Source organism: Tamandua tetradactyla, chromosome 12 (genome assembly GCF_023851605.1).
Source record: "Tamandua tetradactyla isolate mTamTet1 chromosome 12, mTamTet1.pri, whole genome shotgun sequence".
Classification (NCBI taxonomy): domain Eukaryota; kingdom Metazoa; phylum Chordata; class Mammalia; order Pilosa; family Myrmecophagidae; genus Tamandua; species Tamandua tetradactyla.
In genome coordinates this window covers 84614290-84638349 of record NC_135338.1, presented here as the reverse complement: position 1 = coordinate 84638349, position 24060 = coordinate 84614290, and the positions used below count along the sequence as shown (strand labels likewise).

General features: G+C 46.3%; 1 protein-coding gene across 2 annotated transcripts in view; it reads right to left on the bottom strand.

Moving 5' to 3' along the window:
* ADAMTS17 (ADAM metallopeptidase with thrombospondin type 1 motif 17) overlaps positions 1-24060 on the bottom strand; it is a 345591-nt gene that overhangs the window by 12767 nt on the left and 308764 nt on the right. For both annotated transcript variants that reach the window (XM_077124036.1, XM_077124037.1), the window contains 2 exons: positions 15764-15968; positions 12113-12265 (listed from right to left, as the gene is read on the bottom strand). In XM_077124036.1, the coding sequence (XP_076980151.1) occupies positions 12113-12265; positions 15764-15968 (358 nt within the window). The remainder of the gene's footprint in view (positions 1-12112; positions 12266-15763; positions 15969-24060) is intronic.

The following is a 24060-nucleotide window of genomic DNA, read 5'->3' as shown; positions in this document are numbered from 1 at the left end:
GATGGTGGAAGTGGTAGAGGTGGTGGAGATGGAGGTGGACGTGGTGGAGGTGGTGGTGGAGGTGCTGGTGGTGGAGGAGGTGCTGGTGGTGGTGGTGATGATGGTGGAAGTGGTAGAGGTGGTGGAGATGGAGGTGGACGTGGTGGAGGTGGAGGTGCTGGTGGTGGAGGAGGTGCTGGTGGTGATGGTGGAGGTGGTGGAGGTGGGAGTAGAGGAGGTGGTGGTGGTGGAGGTAGAGGTAGAGGTGGTGGTGGTAGTGGTGATGATGGTGTAGGTGGTGGTGGTAGTGGTGGAGGTGGTGGTGGAGGTGCTGGTGGCGGTGGTGGAGGTAGAGGTTGTGGTGTTGGTGGAGGAGGTGGTGGTGGAGGAGGTGGTGGTGGTGGAGGTGGTGGTGGTGGAGGTGGAGGTGGTGGTGGTGGTGGAGGTGGTGGTGCTGGTGGTGGTGGAGGTGTGAAGGTGGTGGTAGTGGTGATGATGTTGATGATGATGGAGGAGGAAGAGAAGGAGAAGATTATTAGCATCTGCTGGGTACAGGCCTTGAGTTAAGGGCTTTACAAAGTTGCATCTGCTCCTCGGTCAGCCCTCTAAGCATCTTAGATACAATGACAGAGAGCAATGCCAAGACAAGGTTAGATGAAGCCACTTTCCCTGGTCACCACAGAGCCAGGATTGGGACCTAGGATCTCACTCTGAGGCCACAGGCATAGTGTGTGGTGAAACAGGTATTCCTAGTGTCCACGGCTCCTCTGACTGGCCCTGTTTCAAGCACTGGTCAGACCCCATTGTGGTAAGAGGTGGCCTGGGGAACTGGTGGTCTGGCATCCTTACCGCTAGTAGGTGGCTGGTTTGACTAGGAGTGTGGGAGGATGGAGGGGACATCGGGGGGTGAAGGAGACCTTTAGATCACTGAGCTCAGCACCTAGAACCCATCCACACCTTCCATGCAGATGCTTCTTCTGGACATTTCTGGGGATTCTGTTACTCCTTAGCAAACTCATTTCTTTCAATGAAACAGGGACTTTTCTCTGTAACCATGTGGCCCAAGGTCAGGCTCTATTCACCCACACGACATGCTTGACTCCAAGGCCTTGCCTGGAAAAGCTCTGAATTTTGATGACCCTTCTTCCCCTGCTTGCTGCATACTCCCAAGAGGACTATTGGATGGAGGCTCCACTTTCTCCATGTTAATGGAGAGTGCTGACTGCCTCCATCGTATGATTTCTCACATCCCAGAAAAGGGCCCTAGTATCCCAAGAGCCTTTCATACTTCCTTTTTGATGTTCAAGTTTCCTCTAATTAGGACTTAGTTTTTATCTCACAATTAAGGTATGACTCAAAATGTAAGCTTTCCTGTATGAGACAACAGATTTATACTGAAGTGCAAATGACTGATTCAAAGCCCTCCTTGGTGGAGCAGGTTTTAATAGGGAGGCTGGGATGTGGACAGACCAGGCAGATAACCTGGTTTCATAACAAGGCTTTGCCTACAAGGATTAGAGCTGCAATTATCTTAGATTTCAACTCCTTTACTCTTCATATCAGGAATTTAAGTCTGATATTACTATATACTTGAAAGGTGGATTAAGAGTCAGAAGAGGGGAACCAGACTCCTAGCCCTGCCATTTTCTAGTTGCATGACTTTGGGTAAAAAAAAGCCATTTCACCTCCCTGAACCTCTTTCCTCATCTACATAATAGGGACAGAAGTGATTGTGAGGATCAAATGAGACAATGAGAGGGAAGATGCTCTATAAATTCTAAATCATCAGTGGCTATCAGGGGCAATGCCTCTGATCCCAATAACAGTAGTGTCACCCTCCACAGCATCCCCGCCCCCAGCTGGGCTGGACACACAGCACTGACTTCACATCTGCCTGGTGGGACACACAGTCTCCTGTAGCTGCCTGTCTGCCTGTGTCTAGGCTGTGTCATCATCCACTCTCATACACTCGGTGCCCAGGGCTGGGTCTGGCACAGAACAGGAGCTTAGGAAATGCTGATTGAATCACAGCGACTTGGCCATGAGCCCAAGTAAAAGCCCAGGCTGGGCTGGCAGGTCAGGGAGGTGCGGAGGCTGGGCAGACCCTGTCAGGGCAGGCGCTGGCTTCGCAAGTGGTGTCGGGGGGGTGAAGCCTTCTGTAATCCCCCAGCTCTCATGGCACAATGGCGAGTCAGTGCTAAGGTCAGGCAACCTGAGCCCTCACGTCTCTGCCCAGAACACAGGACGGTGTGCAACAGCTGAATGCATGGATGTAGTGATGTTTGGGTGAACTTGATCAGAGATGGGCTCTGTGGCTCTCAGGTTCTTCCACGCACATCGTTTCACCTGATCTTCCCAACACCTCTGAAAGGAGCTGTTATCCTAAATTACAGAGAAGACCGGGGCTCCGAGACTTCTTGGGGTGAAGACTTGAGGCGAAGCCTCACACCTACAGACCAGGCTCTTTCCAAGGGACCCCACTCTACCCCACGCCCCATGCACCAGGAAGTTGACCCTTCTGCATTCATGCACATACGCATGCGTGCGCACACACACGCACACACACACACACACACACACACACCCCCTCCAGCTTAGCGTCCCTGAGGTCTTCTTGGCCTGCTAGAACAAGCCTGCCCTGGTCCCACGCTGCACGGCACTGTGACTCCCCCTAGCCCCCCAGCTCTGTCTCGCCTGCTACTGGCCAGGGTGGGGCGACGACCTGGCTCATGCCCAGTCTGGGTGCTCTCCAGATGGCTCACTTCACATGCACATGGGTGCTGGCACGCCAGGAGAAGCCACTTCAGACATCCTCCTCCTTACTGCCCAGAAGCACTGATGAAGCTGACTATGGTAAAGACGGCCGCTGTGGCACCACTGTGCTCCACTATTCTGAAAAACCCGGGAGGCATTATTCACCCCAGCACAGCTAGTGACAAAAGGAATGCTAGACAGAAAGGTCCCACTTTGGCGGGTAGGAGAGAAGGCCCATGGGCCCGGGCACAAGAGTCACAAGTTGCCAGGCCCCAGGCACGGCCGTGCTGAGCTTTTCATATCATTTCAACCACCATCCTTTGGCGTCACACTGCTCCTGGCCCTAGGAAGTTGAAAGTATTTATGAAAATGGACTCTGTCTAAAAAGTCAGCGTGAGACTTCCTGGAAGATGGCGGCTTAGTAAGACGCGCGGATCTTAGTTTCTTCTCCAGGACACCTACTAGGGGAGTAGAAACGATACAGAAAGCGCCCAAAGCCACAACAGAGATAAAAAAGACAGCGTACCCCATCCTGGAACGGCTGGCTGGCTGAGAGAAGCAGCTCGGGTGAGATCGCCGAGGCGCGCGGGCCTTACCGGGCGGGGTGGCAAGCGGCCGGAGTTACTCCCTTCCCCCTTCCCGGGCCGGCTGGGAGAATTGGAGAGGCGGTCCCCTGAAACCAAGACGGCTGGCGCCCACACCACGCGCAGCCCCCGGACCAACTGAGAGAATTGGATCGGAAACCCCCAGGCCGCGGAGAACGGTGACGGGTGGGGGAGGCCCCTTCCAAACCCGTGACTCCCGGGGAACGTGCACTCTCTCGGGCGGGCCGCTGCCGCTGGCGCCCTCCCGCCACGCTTGTTGCCCAGGGCCGACTAGGAAATTCGGACGGGCTCTTTCCCTGGCTGCGGCGACCAGCAACCCTCCCTGCGTTCGGACCGAGGGCCGGCTCAAGCCGCTTCGGCTAGCGAACCCCCAGGACTGCGAGAGTTTTCCAAAGTTTAAGGTCCCACAGCACCTTTTACTGGTGGGACCCGCAGACAAACGTGTGCCACGAGCGCCACCTACTGGGCAGGATAAGAAAAACAGAACCCAGAGATTTCACAGAAAAATATTACAACCTTGCTGGGTCCAACACCAAGAGAAATCTGAATAAATGCCCAGACGCCAGCAGCAGAAGATAACTGTCCACGCTCAAAAGATTGATAATATGGCCCAGTCAAAGGAACAAACCAATAGCTCAAATGAGACACAAGAGCTGAGACAACTAATCCTGAATATACGAACAGAAATGGAAAACCTCTTCAAAAATGAAATCGATAAATTGAGGGAGGACATGAAGAGGACATGGGCTGAACATAAAGAAGAAATAGAAAAACTGAAAAAACAAATCGCAGAACTTATGGAAGTGAAGGATAAAGTAGCAAACATAGAAAAAATAATGGATAGCTACAATGATAGATTTAAAGAGACAGAAGATAGAATTAGTGATTTGGAGGATGGAACATCTGAATTCCAAAAAGAAACAGAAACTATCGGGAAAAGAATGGAAAAATTTGAACAGGGTATCAGGGAACTCAAGGACAATATGAACCGCACAAATATACGTGTTGTGGGTGTCCCAGAAGGAGAAGAGAAGGGAAAAGGAGGAGAAAAACTAATGGAAGAAATTTTCACTGAAAATTTCCCAACTCTTATGAAAGACCTAAAATTACAGATCCAAGAAGTGCAGCGCACCCCAAAGAGATTAGACCCAAATAGGCGTTCTCCAAGACACTTACTAGTTAGAATGTCAGAGGTCAAAGAGAAAGAGAGGATCTTGAAAGCAGCAAGAGAAAAACAATCCATCACATACAAGGGAAACCCAATAAGACTTTGTGTAGATTTCTCAGCAGAAACCATGGAAGCTAGAAGACAGTGGGATGATATATTTAAAATACTAAAAGAGAAAAACTGCCAACCAAGACTCCTATATCCAGCAAAATTATCCTTCAAAAATGAGGGAGAAATTAAAACATTCTCAGACAAAAAGTCACTGAAAGAATTTGTGACCAAGAGACCAGCTCTGCAAGAAATACTAAAGGGAGCACTAGAGTCAGATACAAAAAGACAGAAGAGAGAGATATGGAAAAGAGTGTAGAAAGAAGGAAAATCAGATATGATATATATACTACAAAAGGCAAAATGTTAGAGGAAAATATTATCCAAACAGTAATAACACTAAATGTCAATGGACTGAATTCCCCAATCAAAAGACATAGATTGGCAGAATGGATTAAAAAACAGGATCCTTCTATATGCTGTCTACAGGAAACACATCTTAGACCCAAAGATAAACATAGGTTGAAAGTGAAAGGTTGGGAAAAGATATTTCATGCAAATAACAACCAGAAAAGAGCAGGAGTGGCTATACTAATATCCAACAAATTAGACTTCAAATGTAAAACAGTTAAAAGAGACAAAGAAGGACACTATATACTAATAAAAGGAACAATTAAACAAGAAGACATAACAATCATAAATATTTACACACCGAATCAGAATGCCCCAAAATACGTGAGGAATATACTGCAAACACTGAAAAGGGAAATAGACTCATATACCATAATAGTTGGAGACTTCAACTCACCACTCTCATCAAGGGACAGAACATCTAGACAGAGGATCAACAAAGAAATAGAGAATCTGAATATTACTATAAATGAACTAGACTTAATAGACATTTATAGGACATTACATCCCACAACAGCAGGATACACCTTTTTCTCAAGTGCTCATGGATCATTCTCAAAGATAGACCATATGCTGGGTCACAAAGCAAGTCTTAACAAATTTAAAAAGATTGAAATCTTACACAACACTTTCTCGGACCATAAAGGAATGATGTTGGAAATCAATAATAGGCAGAGTGCCAGAAAACTCACAAATACGTGGAGGCTCAACAACACACTCCTAAACAACGACTGGGTCAAAGAAGAAATTGCAAGGGAAATTAGCAAATACCTCGAGGCGAATGAAAATGAAAACACAACATATCAAAACTTATGGGACGCAGCAAAGGCAGTGCTAAGAGGGAAATTTATTGCTCTAAATGCCTATATCAGAAAAGAAGAAAAGGCAAAAATTCAGGAATTAACTATCCATTTGGAAGAACTGGAGAAAGAACAGCAAGCTAACCCCAAAGCAAGCAAAAGGAAAGAAATAACAAAGATTAGAGCACAAATAAATGAAATTGAAAACATGAAAACAATAGAGAAAATCAATAAGGCCAGAAGTTGGTTCTATGAGAAAATCAATAAGATTGATGGGCCCTTAGCAAGATTGACAAAAAGAAGAAGAGAGAGGATGCAAATAAATAAGATCAGAAATGGAAGAGGAGACATAACTACTGACCTCACAGAAATAAAGGAGGTAATAACAGGATACTATGAACAACTTTACGCTAATAAATACAACAATTTAGAGGAAATGGACGGGTTCCTGGAAAGACATGAACAACCAACTTTGACTCAAGAAGACATAGATGACCTCAACAAACCAATCACAAGTAAAGAAATTGAATTAGTCATTCAAAAGCTTCCTAAAAAGAAAAGTCCAGGACCAGATGGCTTCACATGTGAATTCTACCAAACGTTCCAGAAAGAATTAGTACCAATTCTCTTCAAACTCTTCAAAAAAATCGAAGTGGAGGGAAAACTACCTAATTCATTCTATGAAGCCAACATCACCCTCATACCAAAACCAGGCAAAGATATTACAAAAAAAGAAAACTACAGACCAATCTCTCTAATGAATACAGATGCAAAAATCCTCAATAAAATTCTAGCAAATCGTATCCAACAACACATTAAAAGAATTATACATCATGACCAAGTAGGATTCATCCCAGGTATGCAAGGCTGGTTCAACATAAGAAAATCAATTAATGTAATACACCATATCAACAAATCAAAGCAGAAAAATCACATGATCATCTCAATTGATGCAGAGAAGGCATTCGACAAGATTCAACATCCTTTCCTGTTGAAAACACTTCAAAAGATAGGAATACAAGGGAACTTCCTTAAAATGATAGAGGGAATATATGAAAAACCCACAGCTAATATCATCCTCAATGGGGAAAAATTGAAAACTTTCCCCCTAAGATCAGGAACAAGACAAGGATGTCCACTATCACCACTATTATTCAACATTGTGTTGGAGGTTCTAGCCAGAGCAATTAGACAAGAAAAAGAAATACAAGGCATCAAAATTGGAAAGGAAGAAGTAAAACTATCACTGTTTGCAGACGATATGATACTATACATCGAAAACCCGGAAAAATCCACAACAAAACTACTAGAGCTAATAAATGAGTACAGCAAAGTAGCAGGTTACAAGATCAACATTCAAAAATCTGTAGCATTTCTATACACTAGTAAGGAACAAGCTGAGGGGGAAATCAAGAAACGAATCCCATTCACAATTGCAACTAAAAGAATAAAATACCTAGGAATAAATTTAACTAAAGAGACAAAAAACCTATATAAAGAAAACTACAAAAAACTGCTAAAAGAAATCACAGAAGACCTAAATAGATGGAAGGGCATACCGTGTTCATGGATTGGAAGACTAAATATAGTTAAGATGTCAATCCTACCTAAATTGATTTACAGATTCAATGCAATACCAATCAAAATCCCAACAACTTATTTTTCAGAAATAGAAAAACCAATAAGCAAATTTATCTGGAAGGGCAGGGTGCCCCGAATTGCTAAAAACATCTTGAGGAAAAAAAACGAAGCTGGAGGTCTCGCGCTGCCTGACTTTAAGGCATATTATGAAGCCACAGTGGTCAAAACAGCATGGTATTGGCATAAAGATAGATATATCGACCAATGGAATCGAATAGAGTGCTCAGATATAGACCCTCTCATCTATGGACATTTGATCTTTGATAAGGCAGTCAAGCCAACTCACCTGGGACAGAGCAGTCTCTTCAATAAATGGTGCCTAGAGAACTGGATATCCATATGCAAAAGAATGAAAGAAGACCCATCTCTCACACCCTATACAAAAGTTAACTCAAAATGGATCAAAGATCTAAACATTAGGTCTAAGACCATAAAACAGTTAGAGGAAAATGTAGGGAGATATCTTATGGATCTTACAACTGGAGGCGGTTTTATGGACCTTAAACCTAAAGCAAGAGCACTGAAGAAGGAAATAAATAAATGGGAACTCCTCAAAATTAAACACTTTTGTGCATCAAAGAACTTCATCAAGAAAGTAGAAAGACAGCCTTCACAATGGGAGACAATATTTGGAAATGATATATCAGATAAAGGTCTAGTATCCAGAATTTATAAAGAGATTGTTCATCTCAACAACAAAAAGACAGCCAACCCAATTACAAAATGGGAAAAAGACTTGAACAGACACCTCTCAGAAGAGGAAATACGGATGGCCAAGAGGCACATGAAGAGCTGCTCAATGTCCCTGGCCATTAGAGAAATGCAAATCAAAACCACAATGAGATATCATCTCACACCCACCAGAATGGCCATTATCAACAAAACAGAAAATGACAAGTGCTGGAGAGGATGCGGAGAAAGAGGCACACTTATCCACTGTTGGTGGGAATGTCAAAGGGTGCAACCACTGTGGAAGGCAGTTTGGCGGTTCCTCAAAAAGCTGAATATAGAATTGCCATACGACCCAGCAATACCATTGCTAGGTATCTACTCAAAGGACTTAAGGGCAAAGACACAAACGGACATTTGCACACCAATGTTTATAGCAGCATTATTTACAATTGCAAAGAGATGGAAACAGCCAAAATCTCCATCAACAGAAGAGTGGCTAAACAAACTGTGGTATATACATACGATGGAATATTATGCAGCTTTAAGACAAGATAAACTTATGAACCATGTAATAACATGGATGGACCTAGAGAATATTATGCTGAGTGAATCCAGCCAAAAACTAAAGGACAAATACTGTATGGTCCCACTGATGTGAACGGACATTCGAGAATAAACTTGAAATATGTCATTGGTAACAGAGTTCAGCAGGAGTTAGAAACAGGGTAAGACAATGGGTAATTGAAGCTGAAGGGATACAGACTGTGCAACAGGACTAGATACAAAAACTCAAAAATGGACAGCACAATAATACCTAATTGTAAAGTAATCATGTTAAAACACTGAATGAAGCTGCATCTGAGCTATAGGTTTTTGTTTTGTTTTGTGTTGTTTTGTTTTGATTTTACTATTATTACTTTTATTTTTTTCTCTATATTAACATTCTATATCTTTTTCTGTTATGTTGCTAGTTCTTCTAAACCAGTGCAAATGTACTAAGAAATGATGATCATGCAGCTATGTGATGATGTTAAGAATTAATGATTGCATGTGTAGAATGGTATGATCTCTAAATGTTGGGTTAATTTCTTTTTTTCCGTTAATTAAAAAAAAAAAAAAAAGAGAAGGGATAATTGGAGATGAAGGGATACAGACTGTACAACGGGACTGGATATAAAAACTCAGAAATGGACAGCACAATACTACCCAATGGTAATGCAATTATGTTAAAACACTGAATGAAGCTGCATGTGAGGTATAGGTTTTTTGTTTTTGTTTTTTTTGTTTTTTTTTCTTTCTATTATTGTTTTAATTCTTATTCTGTTGTCTTTTTATTTCTTTTTCTAAATCGATGCAAATGTACTAAGAAATGATGAATATGCAACTATGTGATGTTATTAAGAATTACTGATTGTACATGTAGATTGAAATGATTTCTAATTGTTTTGTTAATTCTTTTTTTAATTAATAAAAAAAAAAAAAAAAAAAGTCAGCGTGAGTAGGCTGGAGAAGCCCGGCCCTGGTTGGCCAATGACCATCTGCAAGGTGACCTGGCAGCTCTAAGCACCCTCACTGTGATTTCCAGCACTCTCCTTGCTCTGTATCCATCATGGAGGACCAGACTTGGTATTGGGGTTCAGGAGCTTGGATAGTTCCAGAAGCATGTGGGCAAGCCCGCCAACCTCTCTGAGTCTTTATTTCCTCTTCTGAAAAGCACAGATAACAACCCTGGCCGTAGAGGTCTGGTGACATGAGGTGCAGGAAAAGGCTTCATAAACTATCAAGGGAAAACGAGCAGGAGCTCCCCAAGTCCCAATGTGGTTCTGAGAGGGCGTGTGGCCCAGGCCTGGAACTGAGCATTCCTCATGCCTGAAGCCTGCCTAGGTGCCCAGAGGACTGCAGGGACACCTGTGACCACAGAGTCAACTTCTAGTCATATGGGCTGCCTTTTGGGGTGTGGCCACTAGGACCCTACTAACTCCCAGACTATCACAACACCTGTATCCAATTCACACCTGGACATCTGGCGTCTCCAAAACATTACTTTGCCTGTTTCTACATAAGGGAGTGGCTCCCTCCACATCTTCTGAACATTTAGGCAGGATATCACCAATTCTTTAGACACAGAATATATACAAATGTTTTGCTCCTTAATCTTGATTTAAACTATTAATGGTTCACCTTCATTTTATTGGACTGGGATTAGTGAACTTTCCCCCAACTGGGTCTGGGTGTGAAGGCCAGGACACACATGCTGGACATGTATGGATATGAGACATTCCTCAGTGTTGTTTTATAAAAGGCTGGGACTCTGTCTTGATAAGATAAAATTAAATCAAATCGAGCGTAGGTTAGACAGAGAGAGCAGCTACCCCACAGCGGTGTGAGCAGGAGGTTGCTGGGTTTTAGGTAATGAAACAGGTTAAGTTAACAAGATGCTTAGCCACCTTGAAACATCAGAGCATCTCTGAGAAACAGGCAGGGCCGATGTTAATGACTGTTGTTTCAGAGGAGACGGAGGTACATAGAGGTCGAGATGTATAAGTTCACCCTCAGCTCTGGTTTTCAACGGTGCAGAGTGCCGACTCTTTTTGTGAAAGCTTTGAAGTGACGTTTTTCCCTCCGGTGTAAGAGTCACCCTGGCTGTTCCATACTACGCTTTATTAAAATCTGTTGTTTGCTTTTATGGGAAACAGGACTGTTTTTCTCCGTTCTTCTGCTTTGATCAGATTTTTTGGTCAGGGAGTAAATGGGAAGGAGGTGTTTTTGGTCTCTCCAAAGTTTGCTGTTATCTAGACATTGCATTTTAGCACAGCGACACAAACTGGGTCCTGAGAAAATGGGCTTTTTTGTCCTGTAAGGGTGTGGAGGGACTTGTGTTCTGGCTGGGATCACTGGCATTTCTGCAGGGACCACATTTAGATAAGCTGTGCTTTCCGATGGACAAGTCATGCCTCCTTCCATAAAGCACAGGTGCAAATCTAATCACCTGCCTGGCCCAGGTGAGTAAAGTAATCGCAAAGTAGCCGGCAGGAGTCGCCAGGTGGGTGGGGAGGGGCCGATCTCAGCGCCTGGTCATGGTGGCCACACGAGGGCCCTTGTCCTCAGACCCTATTATTTTCATACAGAAGCCAAACGCCAAATTTTCAGGTGAAATTTTCCCATTTTTAAATGTTAGCACCAACTAATCCTATCATGTTTAAAATATCATGCAGGCTGAGCAAAAAACCGTTTGCAGCCTCAAGTGAAGAGAAATCAAGGGAAGCAAACGGGAGTTCTTCAGCTGCTAAGATTGAACAGAAATGCACACAAATGCTCTACGCCTTCATTTGGAATTTCTCGGTTTTTGTGAAAAGACTCTCTAGGAAACCTACTGGGTGGTTCTCACATTTGGGAATGATGTTTACCTGAGTCCCTAGTAAGTCGGAACCATTCAAAGGTATATGGGGAACTAATCAAAGAACTCACCCCCACCCCCACCCCGCGAACACACCAAACGTGTTTTTCAAGTAAAATCATTTTGGCATTTAACCCTCTTTGCCTCCAGAGGGCGCTGGTCTGGCAGCTGTGCACGAAGCCTCCCTCCTTTCTCCTGCCCCCGGGACCTGTGCAAGGTCCCGGCAATGAATGGAAGTGAGTCTCCTCCTTGTCTGCCTCCACCACGGATCCCCCAAATTCACGAGGCTCTCGCGATGGCGGGAACCAAGCCCACCGCACAGTCCTGGGGTGCACCCTGCCCTGGACGGCAGACCCGGCACCCCGCACCCTGCCACGTGCTTTGGGCTGCATACACATAAGGCCGCCGAGTGCTTCCCCAGAGGCTCCAGGGGCAGAGCTGGTGCTGCCTGGAAGGCAGGTCCTGGAATAAAGCGCATGGAGCCACCCGCACGGGCAGAGTTTGGAAAGAAAATGGATTTCCTGGTTAACCTAGCACTGCCTCAGAGCATGGCCAGGGGGTGGGGGTGGGGGTGGGGCCCGGACAAGGCCTGGGTTCCGGGTCCCCTTCGCGGCTGCGGCCAGGCGGATACGCTTACCTTCGACCAGTCCCCCATTTTCCACTCGTAGCAGCCCGAGTAGTCCTCGCACGCCGCCTCGGCCTTTGGCCTCCTGGACGCGTCACAATTTCCTTGTGGGTTGGTGCAGGTCACGGTGCGTTTTTGCGTCCCTGTTCCACAGTCGGCAGAACACTGTAAGACACCCCTCGGATATTTAATGCAGCCACTTCAGTTCAAGCCTATCGACACCAAGCGAGTCCCTGCCGTGGGCCAGACCTGGGCGTGCAGAAATGAGGATGGCTGGTCTCAGGCCTCCACATGCTCATGGTCTTCCTAGGGTCTGATCCAGCCACGTGGCCAGCGATGGGGGGGTTGGAAGGTCATTAGAGCCAGGAGGAGGTACCTGGGGCACCCAGAAGGTCAAACTAGGGGAGTGGGACTTAGTGGCAGTGGCCATTGCCTGGTCCCAAGGACCAGTGTAGTGGGCGAGGTCAAAGGGCAGATGCTGGTAGACCCTAGAGTGGAGCAGGAATCAGGGGTCAGGTGGAGGGAGGTGAGGAAACTGAGGCTTGAGGTTCTTGGCTCTCCCAGCCGACCTTCAGGTCCATGCACGCTGCCTGGGTGGAAAAGGATGTGGAGAGCATGGCCACAGTGACTTCCATGGAAGGCAGCCGGTAAGCCCTTGAAGTGAGAAGAGCTACAAGGCATGAGAGGAGTGCTCCCTCCGGTATTTTACTAATCCTGAGAGATGGGGGGAGACAGTGCAGGGAGGACCCCAGAGTAAAGCCTGAGGGGGTACAAATCATGCTCACGTCCTTGAGAACTCAAGTGGCATGGGCTCAAGCAGCAAGATCCCTGGCAGGAGGAGGGAAAGACAGAGTGGGTGGCAGGCTGTGGATGGAGGATGTTCTGGATGCCTCTGAGCCTGTCCCTGGGCTTGCGGGGGGATGGTGAGCTGGCTGGGGCAGGGTGCCTACCCACCTCCGAAGAAAGCCCTGGGAGGACATGGCTGACAAGTGCTTATGGGCCAGTGAGCAAACAGAAGTGACGGAGTCTGGCAGTTCTGGGAAGCAGCCCCTTGATCTGCCTTGCAGAAGGCGCTCTCCATGATGGACAGTCAGACAGACCTTGTGAAGACAGTGGACCGCAGGCTGCACCCCGCTTCCTTCTGACAGCTGGGTCTCAGAGCTGCCGAGAGGCGTGTTCATGGGCTACAGCAGCCCAAAGTGGAGCGCCCAAATCTATCATACTTGCTCAATTTACCAAAATAGGGGAGGCTACAGGAGTGATTTTCTTGAGCTACAACCAACCTGACTTTTAAAAAGTTCTACTGTGTTCATTTAAAAAAAAATTTATACAAGGGACACGTTATTCTTGATGCTTCTGTTTTAAACAATTATCCCAAAATGTTTCTTTACATTCAGTTTAGCTGTCTGTCCAGAAGTGCCATTGAGTCTTCTTTTTAGATTAATATAAAATGGTTTGTTTAAGGAGAAATGCACCCGCTTCAGAGACTGGTTACGATATACCAGAAGGAAATTGGGGGTGCTCGTGTATTGATCCTGGGCGTGGGGTGAGGGGCTGGGGGTCAGCACACAGCAGACTGCGTCCCCGGACCCTCCAGTCATGGGGGGCTGAGACCAGGAGACCAGGGGGGCTGCAGCAGGGTGCCTGAGTTCCGGCACCAAAGGCTGCCAATACTGCTCCTCTTCGTGGGAAGTTTTTCTGACCATTTCATCAATTGAGTCCTCATCACTTGGCTTCTGCCTGGGCTCAGTGCCCACGTGGCTGGCACCTTCTGAACCAAGAACCTCCTCAATATTTTTGCCCAACTTTCTGCTTTGCCTCATCCTGCTCTGCTCCCTTTTCCCCTTTCCCTGCAGCTCCAGCCTACTTCTCCTCTGGCTCGGCCCCTGCTGACCGGTAGCCCCTCTCGGGCAAAGTCTGGATCTGGGCAAGGGCAGGGGTGTGGCCGGTGCTGTGTCCAAGGGGCCTGCAGAGTGACAGTCAGTGTCTCACTTAGCTTCTGAGCCAGGGATGGGGCCACCACCTTTTGTTTTGCTTGGGACGTGTGTTCCTCATTCCCCCCAAAATAAGGAAGAAAGCTCAGGTGGGGGGGGGGGTAGGTGGTGAGAGTTAGCAGTACTGCTGAATCAAAGCAACCATGTCAAAAACTCTCCTACTCATTTATTATTAGTTAACCCATTCATTTCCAGAAAAAAGAGAGGCTAGAGGAGCTTCAACATAGGGTGAAGCTGCAGAAATGTCAGCTCTGTAAACATCTTGTGGGAACAGACTTGATTCTAAGTTAAATGTTTAGGAAGAAGCATTTTGTTCAAGCCTGGGTTGAACTAGAGTTTAGACTGTTTCGTGAGGTTAAGAGGCATATATAGACATATAGATTGTAAATAGAGTTATTTAAATCTTGCTTCAATTGTCTCATATTTTCCAAATATGGTGTTATTTAATGCTTTGATAATGACTGATAGTGATGGGGCTGGTTATTCTTTTAAGGAGGCTTTTTTTTTTTACCATAAGAGGGAGTGTGGGTAGAAAATTTACTGTTTTGATCATAAAGCACAAATTTTGTTTGCATCAGGACCCAGGTTATCCAGGCCCCATGGCTCACCTGGGGGCTGCGGGGGTTGGGGTGGGGGGTGAGGTGGAAGCTATCTACTTGCCCCTTCCGCCCTCTAGCAAGTATCAAAAAAAGTCCCTTGATTGTTAAACTTGTGACCCTAAGTACATGTAAATTAACAAAAATCAAACAACGTACTTATTAACTTCTCTCCTTTTTCTAAAATACCATAAAGGATAGTTAAAGACTCAGGTCTTTTAATAGATACATGCCAAAATCAGTCTGAAAACCAATTAAGTTGTAGAGCAGTCCAAAGCAAGCCTTTCTGCTCATTAAAAATGGGCTGAAGATACCAATTATTTGATAATAAAGAAGAGCTTTAAAATACTTCCCCTGCTAAAGAGTGTCTGGGATTTAGCCTTTTGAGTTCTCTGAAAAACTTTTGATGGGGGACTCGAGGGAAGCTTGCCTTTTATTCAGCTATGTTTGTTTGTTTTATAGTAAAAAAATCAAACTCATTAATGTAAAGTGGGTCTGTAAGGCTGATATCACCAAAGATAAAATGAGATTTCCAAGGTCGGTCTTCAAAGTTAAAATTTAAGGCTTAATTGATCTCTTCCCAAAATGTTTTATGGCATGAGATTTGTAGCTCTGACTTGCACACTAAAAGTTGACCCTTCTAGCTTCAGCTGCTGTCAAATAAAAAACTGCCATGGAGTTAAAGGAAAGCCTCTGAAACTAGCTTCCTGAACTGATCACACTACAGCTCTAGTATGCCCAAAGGAAAATCAAAAGGCATGCACATACATACATGCATGCATCTACACACATACATATATATCCATACACACGTATATATTTATATGTATATGGAAATGGGACCAAATATTTTTTTGCTGTGGTGTCAGCATATTCATTTATCAGCAACAAGGGGAAGCATGTTGCTCTCCCATATGGAATTTGAGAATACATGAGCTGGAAAAAACTTTGAGATGCAGAGGTTGAGGGCATGGGATTGGGTATGGCAGCTCATGAACACAAAAGGTAGTGTGTGGGGTCCCGGTGCAGGCCCTCTTGGTGGTCTCACACTGGCAGAAAGCTCAGGCACCCACCTGTGACCACTCAGATGCCTCCCAGATGGACAGGCAGTCCTGGCCTTCACAGCTCTGCACGGGTGTTGGCCTGGGTGCCGGGCAGTAGAGGGGCCGGGTGGCGATGTGGGTACCATTTTGCAGCTGGTATATGCAGGTCACCTCCCGATGCTGGATGCCTTTCTCGCAGGTCGCTGAGCAGGGGCTCCATGGCCCTGTCACCCACCTGCCCAGGAGGGAGGATAGACAGTGAGAGAAGAACTGGATGGAGAGGGCAGCTGCTCCCGAGGGTTTTTCAGTTGCGTCATGGAATTGTGGGTCTGGGGTGGGAGGGAGGGACATGGACCTTTGCAATTCACTTTGGCAATAATTCAAGAATATTGAAGCAAAGCAAGTGACCTGAATGGTCATCAGGTCACACAACACCCCAATGGTCAACTGAATTATTTCTGTCCCTTTGGTCACTCCTTCCCTACGGTGGGGTTGCATAGCCTACCCACTGTCACGTGGCTTGATACATGGTCATGTGACATGCTTTGTTCAGTAGGGGTGAGCAGACATGATGCTTGCCATGTCCAAGCAGACGCTTTCAATGCGATTATGCAATTTGACTCTTTCTTTGTTTCCCACCATCTACCATGAGAACAGCAGGTCCCAATAAATGTTCCTATAGCTGTGTTCTGGAATAAGATGACTGGTGCTTGGCCAAGCCGACCAATCCAAAGCCATCCTTAGCCCTCACTTATGGTAAGCAAGAAGAGTTTTTACTTTTCTGTAAGTCATCGAGAGATTTGGGTTGTTAGTTACTGCAACCAAAGCTGACTGGTACAACCCCTGACAAAGGGTTCTCCAGTCCCAGTTTGAATACCCCAAGGCAAGGTGTTCTACATCTTCCAAAGAGGGAGGACCCTGATGAATAGTAATTGGGACTCTTCTTGAATATGGCAGCTTTGGGCTATGGGGAGCCTATGCTCTGAGGCCATCAGTTTCAAAGTGCTGCTTTCCCTGCCTAATATTTCAAGGAACCTCATTCTGAAAGTGTCTTTGTTGGCTTCAAGGTATTGGAAGGAAGCTGAGCCATTTGGGAATGATTTTGCAGGATGACAGTGAGGCTTTGGATGCCCTTTGGGGACACAGAGTGACTCTTTTCTGATTTGGTCCCTGGATGGACAAATATGATACCCTTTTCCTTGTCCTTGTGCAAATTCTCCTAGCTCCCAGGAGCTCACCACTTGACAAAGCAGTTTAACCCATGGGCAGACACCTCTGATAACCACTTGGTTCTTCCTTATTGGTCAAAATTTTCCTAAATTCCAAATGAAGCAGAAATCTGATCATGCTGTCCCACTGTTGAGAAACATCTGGGGTAATGGAGAGGGTGGGCTTCCTGCTGGACTTAGTGTGGGCAGTGGGTAGTTTCCAACTCATTCACCCTTCCACTCACTGCATCTTTATTGGGAACCCACCGCCCAACTCTTTCCAGGAGAGTGCTTTGGCTCCTTTAGATTCTTCATGGAGGAGTAGACTACATAGCCCCACCTGTGGGCTGTCCTGTCTCTTCTTGCTTCTAACATTCCCCAGCAGATCTTGGAGTTCCTTAGTTGGTAGATGAGTCACTTCACTCTCTACCTCTGTTGACACATGGCTGCTTTCCCTTTGTGTACGTCTGTGTGTCCTTCCCTCTTCTTTTTTTTTCCCTCTCCTCTTCTTATAAGGACACCGGTCTTTGGAGTTAGGGCCCACCCTAATCCTGTATGACCTCATCTTAACTTGATTACATATGCAAAGACCATTTCCAAATAAGGTCACATACAAGGGAAAGTGGACTAGAACTTCAGCACATCTTTCTGGAGATGCATCAACCCTTCTCTACCACCTGGGACTTTGATTCTCACAGATGAAGTGGTGAGGGGTGGGGTGGGGAAGGGAGAATGAGAAGGACACATGGATGAACATGATTGAAAGTCACTCTCAGGGCAGCTCGCAGGACAGTTTCAGCTCCTTTGACAAACTTCCTCACCCCCCAGTTCCTCCTTCCTGCTTCCCAGCTCTGTGCTGGGTGGGCTCTGGGCATTCAGAATATATGGCACAGGAGCATGGGAGTTGTACAGACAGCCAGACCCCGAGTGTGATTTTAATGGATGGTTAGAAGGAGGTAGGAAAGAGGAGAAAAAAGGGTAAAGAAGTGAAGTGATTCCCAAGTCCCAGGCAGCCAAAGATGAGACCTAAGACCCAAGAGAGAAGCCTGATCTTCAGTGCTGACACCTGGGTTCTAAGTACCTGAGAACACACATTCAGGCCTGAAGTACCTGGTGAGCGTCCACAAAAGAGTTCCTATGCCACAAAGACAGACAGACAGACACACACACACACACACACTTGGCACTGCATTTTACCTATTTTTTAGGAAGACTCTGCTCCTGCTTTTGACAAATACATCATGGCGTGAGAGGAAGTAAATTCTAGAAAAGTCTTGCAAGTTTTTTTTGTGTTTTTCTCTTTTTTGGTGGCTGAAAGAACCATTTCAACTGATGGCTATAGGTGCAGGATGCCCACCTACAACATTGGACCCACACTGTACAACTGAGCATTAGGGTAAAATTCCATTAGGCCCAGCCCCTGCCTACCCTCCCACAGTCTTCCCACTTACCATTAATTCCAGGTCCAGTGAATCGGGAGGGGAACTGTCATTTCATAAAACATTTTATATGACAATTACAGCTGAAATTTATTGTGTTTTCACCTGTGTTCCCTAAACCTTAACAGCAACATTTACTAGCCAAGATTGAGTTAGCAGCTCTTCTGAAAAGCAATAAAACTAATTCTTTAGAAGGCCACCATTAACATTTTCCTAATTTAAGTCAACCTTTGCACAGTTCTTCTGATGGGGTCAGGATGGACTCTTAATTCCTTCTCTGTCCAGCACAGCAGACTCAATTCCCCTCGTATGAACTTCAAGTTATATCATTCTAATGAGATACTATGGGCAGATCAGTCACTATATAATGCCCTGTCTGATTTCATCACACATTACCAAAACAACACCAATTTAGTATCTTACACTGCAGAGGTCAGAAGTCTGACATAGGTCTCACTGGGCTAAGGCCAAGGTGTCTGCAGGGCTGTGTTCCTTCTAGAGGCTCTAGAGGACAACCTGTTAACTTGTCTCTCCAGCTTCTAGAAGGCACTGCACTCCTCACCTAGGGGCACTGCATGGAAGGAAGGCAATGAGCCAGAGGAACACCTGTTGGCAAAGGAAAACACAGCAAGTGGCTGAGGGCAGTCTGTCCAGGAGGGCCACACCTACCCATTGCAGAGGCTTATGGAGCTGTCATGGTGGGCCAAGCAGAGGAGTAGACAGTGGTCAGAGGCCTGTGCAATGTTCACAGTGCAGGGGGCCAGCAGGGAGGTTGGCCCAGGACCTGGTAAGTGGGAAGACTGTGGGAGGGTAGGCAGGGGTTGGGCCTGGCTCAGTGCTCGGCTGCTGTCTTTTCCTGGGACTTGGCATCAGGGGCTCAGGCTGGCTGGTCAAGTCACTTTGAAAAAGAGTTAATGCCTGAAGGAGTGGTCTTGTCCGTTCCTGGCCTGGGGAAACTCAGGCAATCTGATTTGAAAAGTGAGACCAATAAATGCTCTCACTTCTCATTCATTCTCTGCCCAGACAATGTCTAAAAGAAAAGTCTCGCGTGCTTTCCTCTGACGCTGTTGTAATAATTGCTGAGTTTGTGCAGTGCCCACGCCCTTCCCCACCCACGACCTCGTTCCAATGTCTCTGGATCTCTTGAGAGGAAGGCAGGGCAAGGACCACTGGTCCCCCTTCAGGGACAGGTCCATCAACTGGTGGGTCATCTGAGCCCCATCCAGGGTCTTTGGTTTTATTTGTATGTAGTCACACTAAAGGAGCATGACTACATACAAACATATATATATACTTATTAAAAACCCATGAATAATTTTCCACCAGTGGTAAAGGGGTGAATTCACTGATAAAATAATGCAGAGGCAACAGATTTTCATATGGAAAAAATAAATTCATTGTCTCAGTGACCTCTGTGGAGAGAAAGAACTTTTGGATGGAGTTAAGGTCTTAAATATAAAAAAAACAAAACCTTAAAGTTTGGAAATATATTTGTGATTGTATGAGTAAGACAAAAATTCTCAAATAAGAAGCAAAATCCCTAAATAAAGGATTTAATCAATTTAACTAAGTTTAAAGATAAAAGCTTCTACTCAAAGACAGCACTGGTGAAAAGACAAGCCTTCAAGTGGGAGAATATATTTGCAATCCAGGAGAGAGAAAGAACTCCCACAAGTCAATTAAGAAGGGACAAACTGCCTAATAGAATAATGGGCAAAGCATAGGAGAAGAATTCACAGAAGCAAATTATGTGGAAATGCCCAGCTTCTGTACGGAGCAGGGGAGTGCAAAATCAAATAATGATATACCACTGCACTCTCACCAGATTGACAAGACTGAGCAGTCTGACCAAATTTAGCAATGACTGCAGGACAGGGAGCTCTTCCATGGTGTCGATGAGAGGGTCACTACAGCTAAGCTCTTGGGGATTGTACTGGTTTGAAACTGTTGTGTACCCCATAAAAGCTATGCCCTTTAATTCTCCTTCAATATTGCTGGGTGGGATCTTTTTTATTGCTTCCAAGGAGACGTGTCTCTACCCACTCAAGGTGGGGCTCTTTACTGGAGCCCTTTACGAGGGTACCATTCTGGAAAAAGCTTCAGTGCCCACAGAGCCCACACAGCCAGAGTCCTTTGAAGACACAGAAGGAAAACACCCCGGGGGAAGCCTTATGAAATGAGGCTTCCCAGCTGAGAGGGGTGTCCAGAAGCCAGAGACCCCAGCAGACACCAGACATGCGCCTTCCCATCTGACAGAGGTGTTCCGGACGGCATCAGCCTCTCTTGAGTGAAAGTAACCTCTTGTTGGTGCCTTGATTTGGACATATTTATGGCCTTCGAACTGTCAACTTGCCTTAATAAATTCCCTTTTTAAAAGCCATTCCATTTCTGGTATATTGCATTCCAGCAGCTTTAACAAACTAAACAGAAACAAAACTCAAGCCATGTATCCTTAGGACCTAGCATTTCCACTAGGTCACATACACCCAAGGACACTGGGCAGGGATAGTTCTGGCATCACTGCTTGTAACAGTCCCCAATGGGAGACAACCTCAGCATCCATTCATGGCAGGATAAATACATAAAATGAAATAATATAGAGCAAAGGAAAAAGGGATACACCAGAGCTAAAGTGGCAATATGGGTAAGGTTCCAAAAGCACTGTCTACAACACACCAAACAATGATCTCTTCTTTAATGGATATCTACTTAAGCAGTAAAAGTAGGAAAACTTAATGGGAAGCATACACCAACGGGGGTGTGGCAGCCTCTTCTGAGAAGGGAAGAGAGTGGAATTGGGGCGAGGTCAAAGAGGACTTTCAATGTGTCTCTAATGTATTATTACTTAAAGGATGCGAAGCAGATAGAGCAATTGTTAAGATTTGTTGCAATCAGGAGGAATGGATGTGGGTGTTAATTAACCTCAGTACTTTCTGGTATATATAAGATTTTGCCTAAGCAAAATACTTCCACAAACAGGAGTTATGGCATGAGCTGAGAATGGGGGGCCCTACCTCGAAGGCAGCCATGGGGACCCCAGTCCCCCACTGCCACACGGCAGGGCCAGCGAAGCACTGCTGCAGCGTTTTTTTTCCCTTTTCTTTGTATGCTGTATGGCAGGGTCACATTTCATTATGTTTCCATGTGAGTATCGCATTATTGCAGCACCATTTGTTGAATTTTGTTTGTTTATTTCTTGGGAAGTGCATGGACTGGGAATTGAACCCTGGTCTCCCACATGGCAGGCGAAGATTCTACCACTAAACTACCCTTGCACCCCTACAGCGTTTGTTTTTAAAAGTAAAGCTGAAAAGCCAGGTTTTTTTTAAATTGCAATCTCCTGCTTTTAAAATGTTGGAAATGAATTCCAAAACCTTCAAATGCTCCGTGAGCCAACCTTGCCTGCTATGGAATTTGGCCTTGTGGCCTCCAGTCCAGGACTTTGCACTTTAATAGTCCAAGGCTGAGGCTAGGGCGGTTCTGACTCTCAACCCAAATGACCAGGGGCATATTTTTCTAGAACTCCCGAGTGAAGGTTGCCCTCTCCTTGCTTTTACAGTTTGGTCACTGCTTGTGTCCTCACCGGGACCCCACCCCCACCCCCTATTCCTGTTACACACACAGAGCAGTTTGCCTTTTGGTTGACTTAACAGGCCGATCCTGGACATTTTATCCTAAAAAGATTAGGAAAACAAAACAAAAAGACCCTCCTGGATTAATTTATTCTATGACCTGGTTTTCCCAAGACACCGGTCTGTGTGCCAGTCAGAAATGAACACCAAAGGCCCGAGTGAGGGAACCGAGGAAAAAGTCCCCGGAGGCCTGATTATTACTACCAGAAGGAGTCCCTGCTGGGCTCTCCCAGCTGTCTGCCCCACGGAATTATCCTAAGTGAAACCATGTGAGCAGACCTCCCCTGCATTCCACCCCCGTGGCGGCCCCACTTTGGATATGAGAATGCCCAGAATTTCACCAGGCGTGCAGAAAATGTTCCCAGGGGCAGTTCTCAAAAGCTGGAGGGAGCCAGCTTCCGCATCTTCTGGAAGGGGGTGCAGAGCGGAGGGCTAAGGGCAGAGGCAGGGCTGCAACACTGGGGGTCTGGAACTCAGGCTGGGGAGGGAAAGCTGGCAAAGGCCTGGAGCACGACGTCGTGAGTAAGAGGGTTTGCGGCTCTGCCCGCCTCCCCACCAGAACTACCTGCAACTACCTCACAGTTGCTTCACGCTCTCCTCCTGCCAAAGGTTCTCCCAGCCTGCCCCAGGACAGATGATGGGAGCCAGCAGGCCCAGCCCAGGTGACTTTGGGTCCTCTCTCTTGAAACCCTGATGTCTGGCAATGTGCTGCTGCATCTCTGGTGACAGCGCTAGTGGCTGTGGCTCACTAAGGCCACAACCTTGAGAAGAAAGTTCCCAGGGGTGTGAACATTCAGGCTGGAACCACATGTGGGGGCCGGAACCTGACTTAGCAGCTGGCTTTCTGCAGTGCCCTCCTCCTTGTACTCAGGTGACTAAGGGTCCTTCGAGAGCCGAATGTATCTTAACAATTCCCAAAGAGATGATGGCTTTGGCGATTTCAATACTACCAATCTCTCTTCCTTGGTTTACCTGCTTCCTCCTGGATTTCCCAGAGCCTGACACTCCTGCGTCTCTGATTACTCTTTGCCCCATGCTCTAAACACAGCTGATGTTTCCCCTTGGTTCATTTTGGTTCTTTTCTCCAGGGATCATTTATTTTTTTTGGCAGACTCCACCTACTGCCATGGTTTACACAGATACTTGGATGTCAGGGGCTCTTGGTTCTCCACCCTGGGAGCTCTAGGCCTGTGTGATCAAAGGCCCAAGGATGGCCGGCCACCTGCCATGGGGTTCTGGGTGGGTGCAGTCACCAAGCTCCTCTCTTTCTCCTGTGGCTGAAGTCTGGCCACTCCTTTCCTAGACACCAGCCATGTGGGGTTAGGGTCTGGCCTTGACTGCTCTGCACCCCATGTCCAGGGTGTGACCACATCCCACCAAGCTGACACCCACGACGGCTCTCACATCTGCCTCCCCTTCCCCATGCCTGTGGCTGCCCTTGCCTGGTGTGTTAGTCAGAGTTCTCTAGGGAAACCGAACAGGAGAGATCTGTAAATACGAGATTTTATAAAAGGGTCTCAGGCAACCATGGGAATGCATGAGTCCAAAATCTGTAGGGCAGGCCACGAGTTGATAACTCTGATGAAGGTCTTCAGTGAATTCCCCAGGAGAGGCTGGCTGGCTGAAGTCAGAAGAGAGTTCTCACTTCTGTGTGTGCTGACGTCGCTACCTCTCCCTTAAAGCCTTCAATTGATTAGAGCAAACCCAGCTGATCAGATTATCTCATTGTGGAAGATACTCCCTTAGTTGGTTGTAGACTAATCAGCCATAGATGCAATCAATTGACATGATTTAATAATCCAGCCTTCTCCTTCATTAATCAGCCACAAAATGTCCTTGGTGCCAGACAACTGGGCACCATCACCTGGCCAAGTCGACACATGAACCCAACCATCACACCTGGGCTGTTCCAACCATCTCCTAACTGGCCTCCCCATATGGGAGTTCTGTTTCCTTACAAGCAATCCCATGTACCTCTGCCCTAGTGTCAGTTGTGCTATTTCCTCACTCTATGATATTCAGTGCCTCCCCAGCGCCTAGTGTCTTTT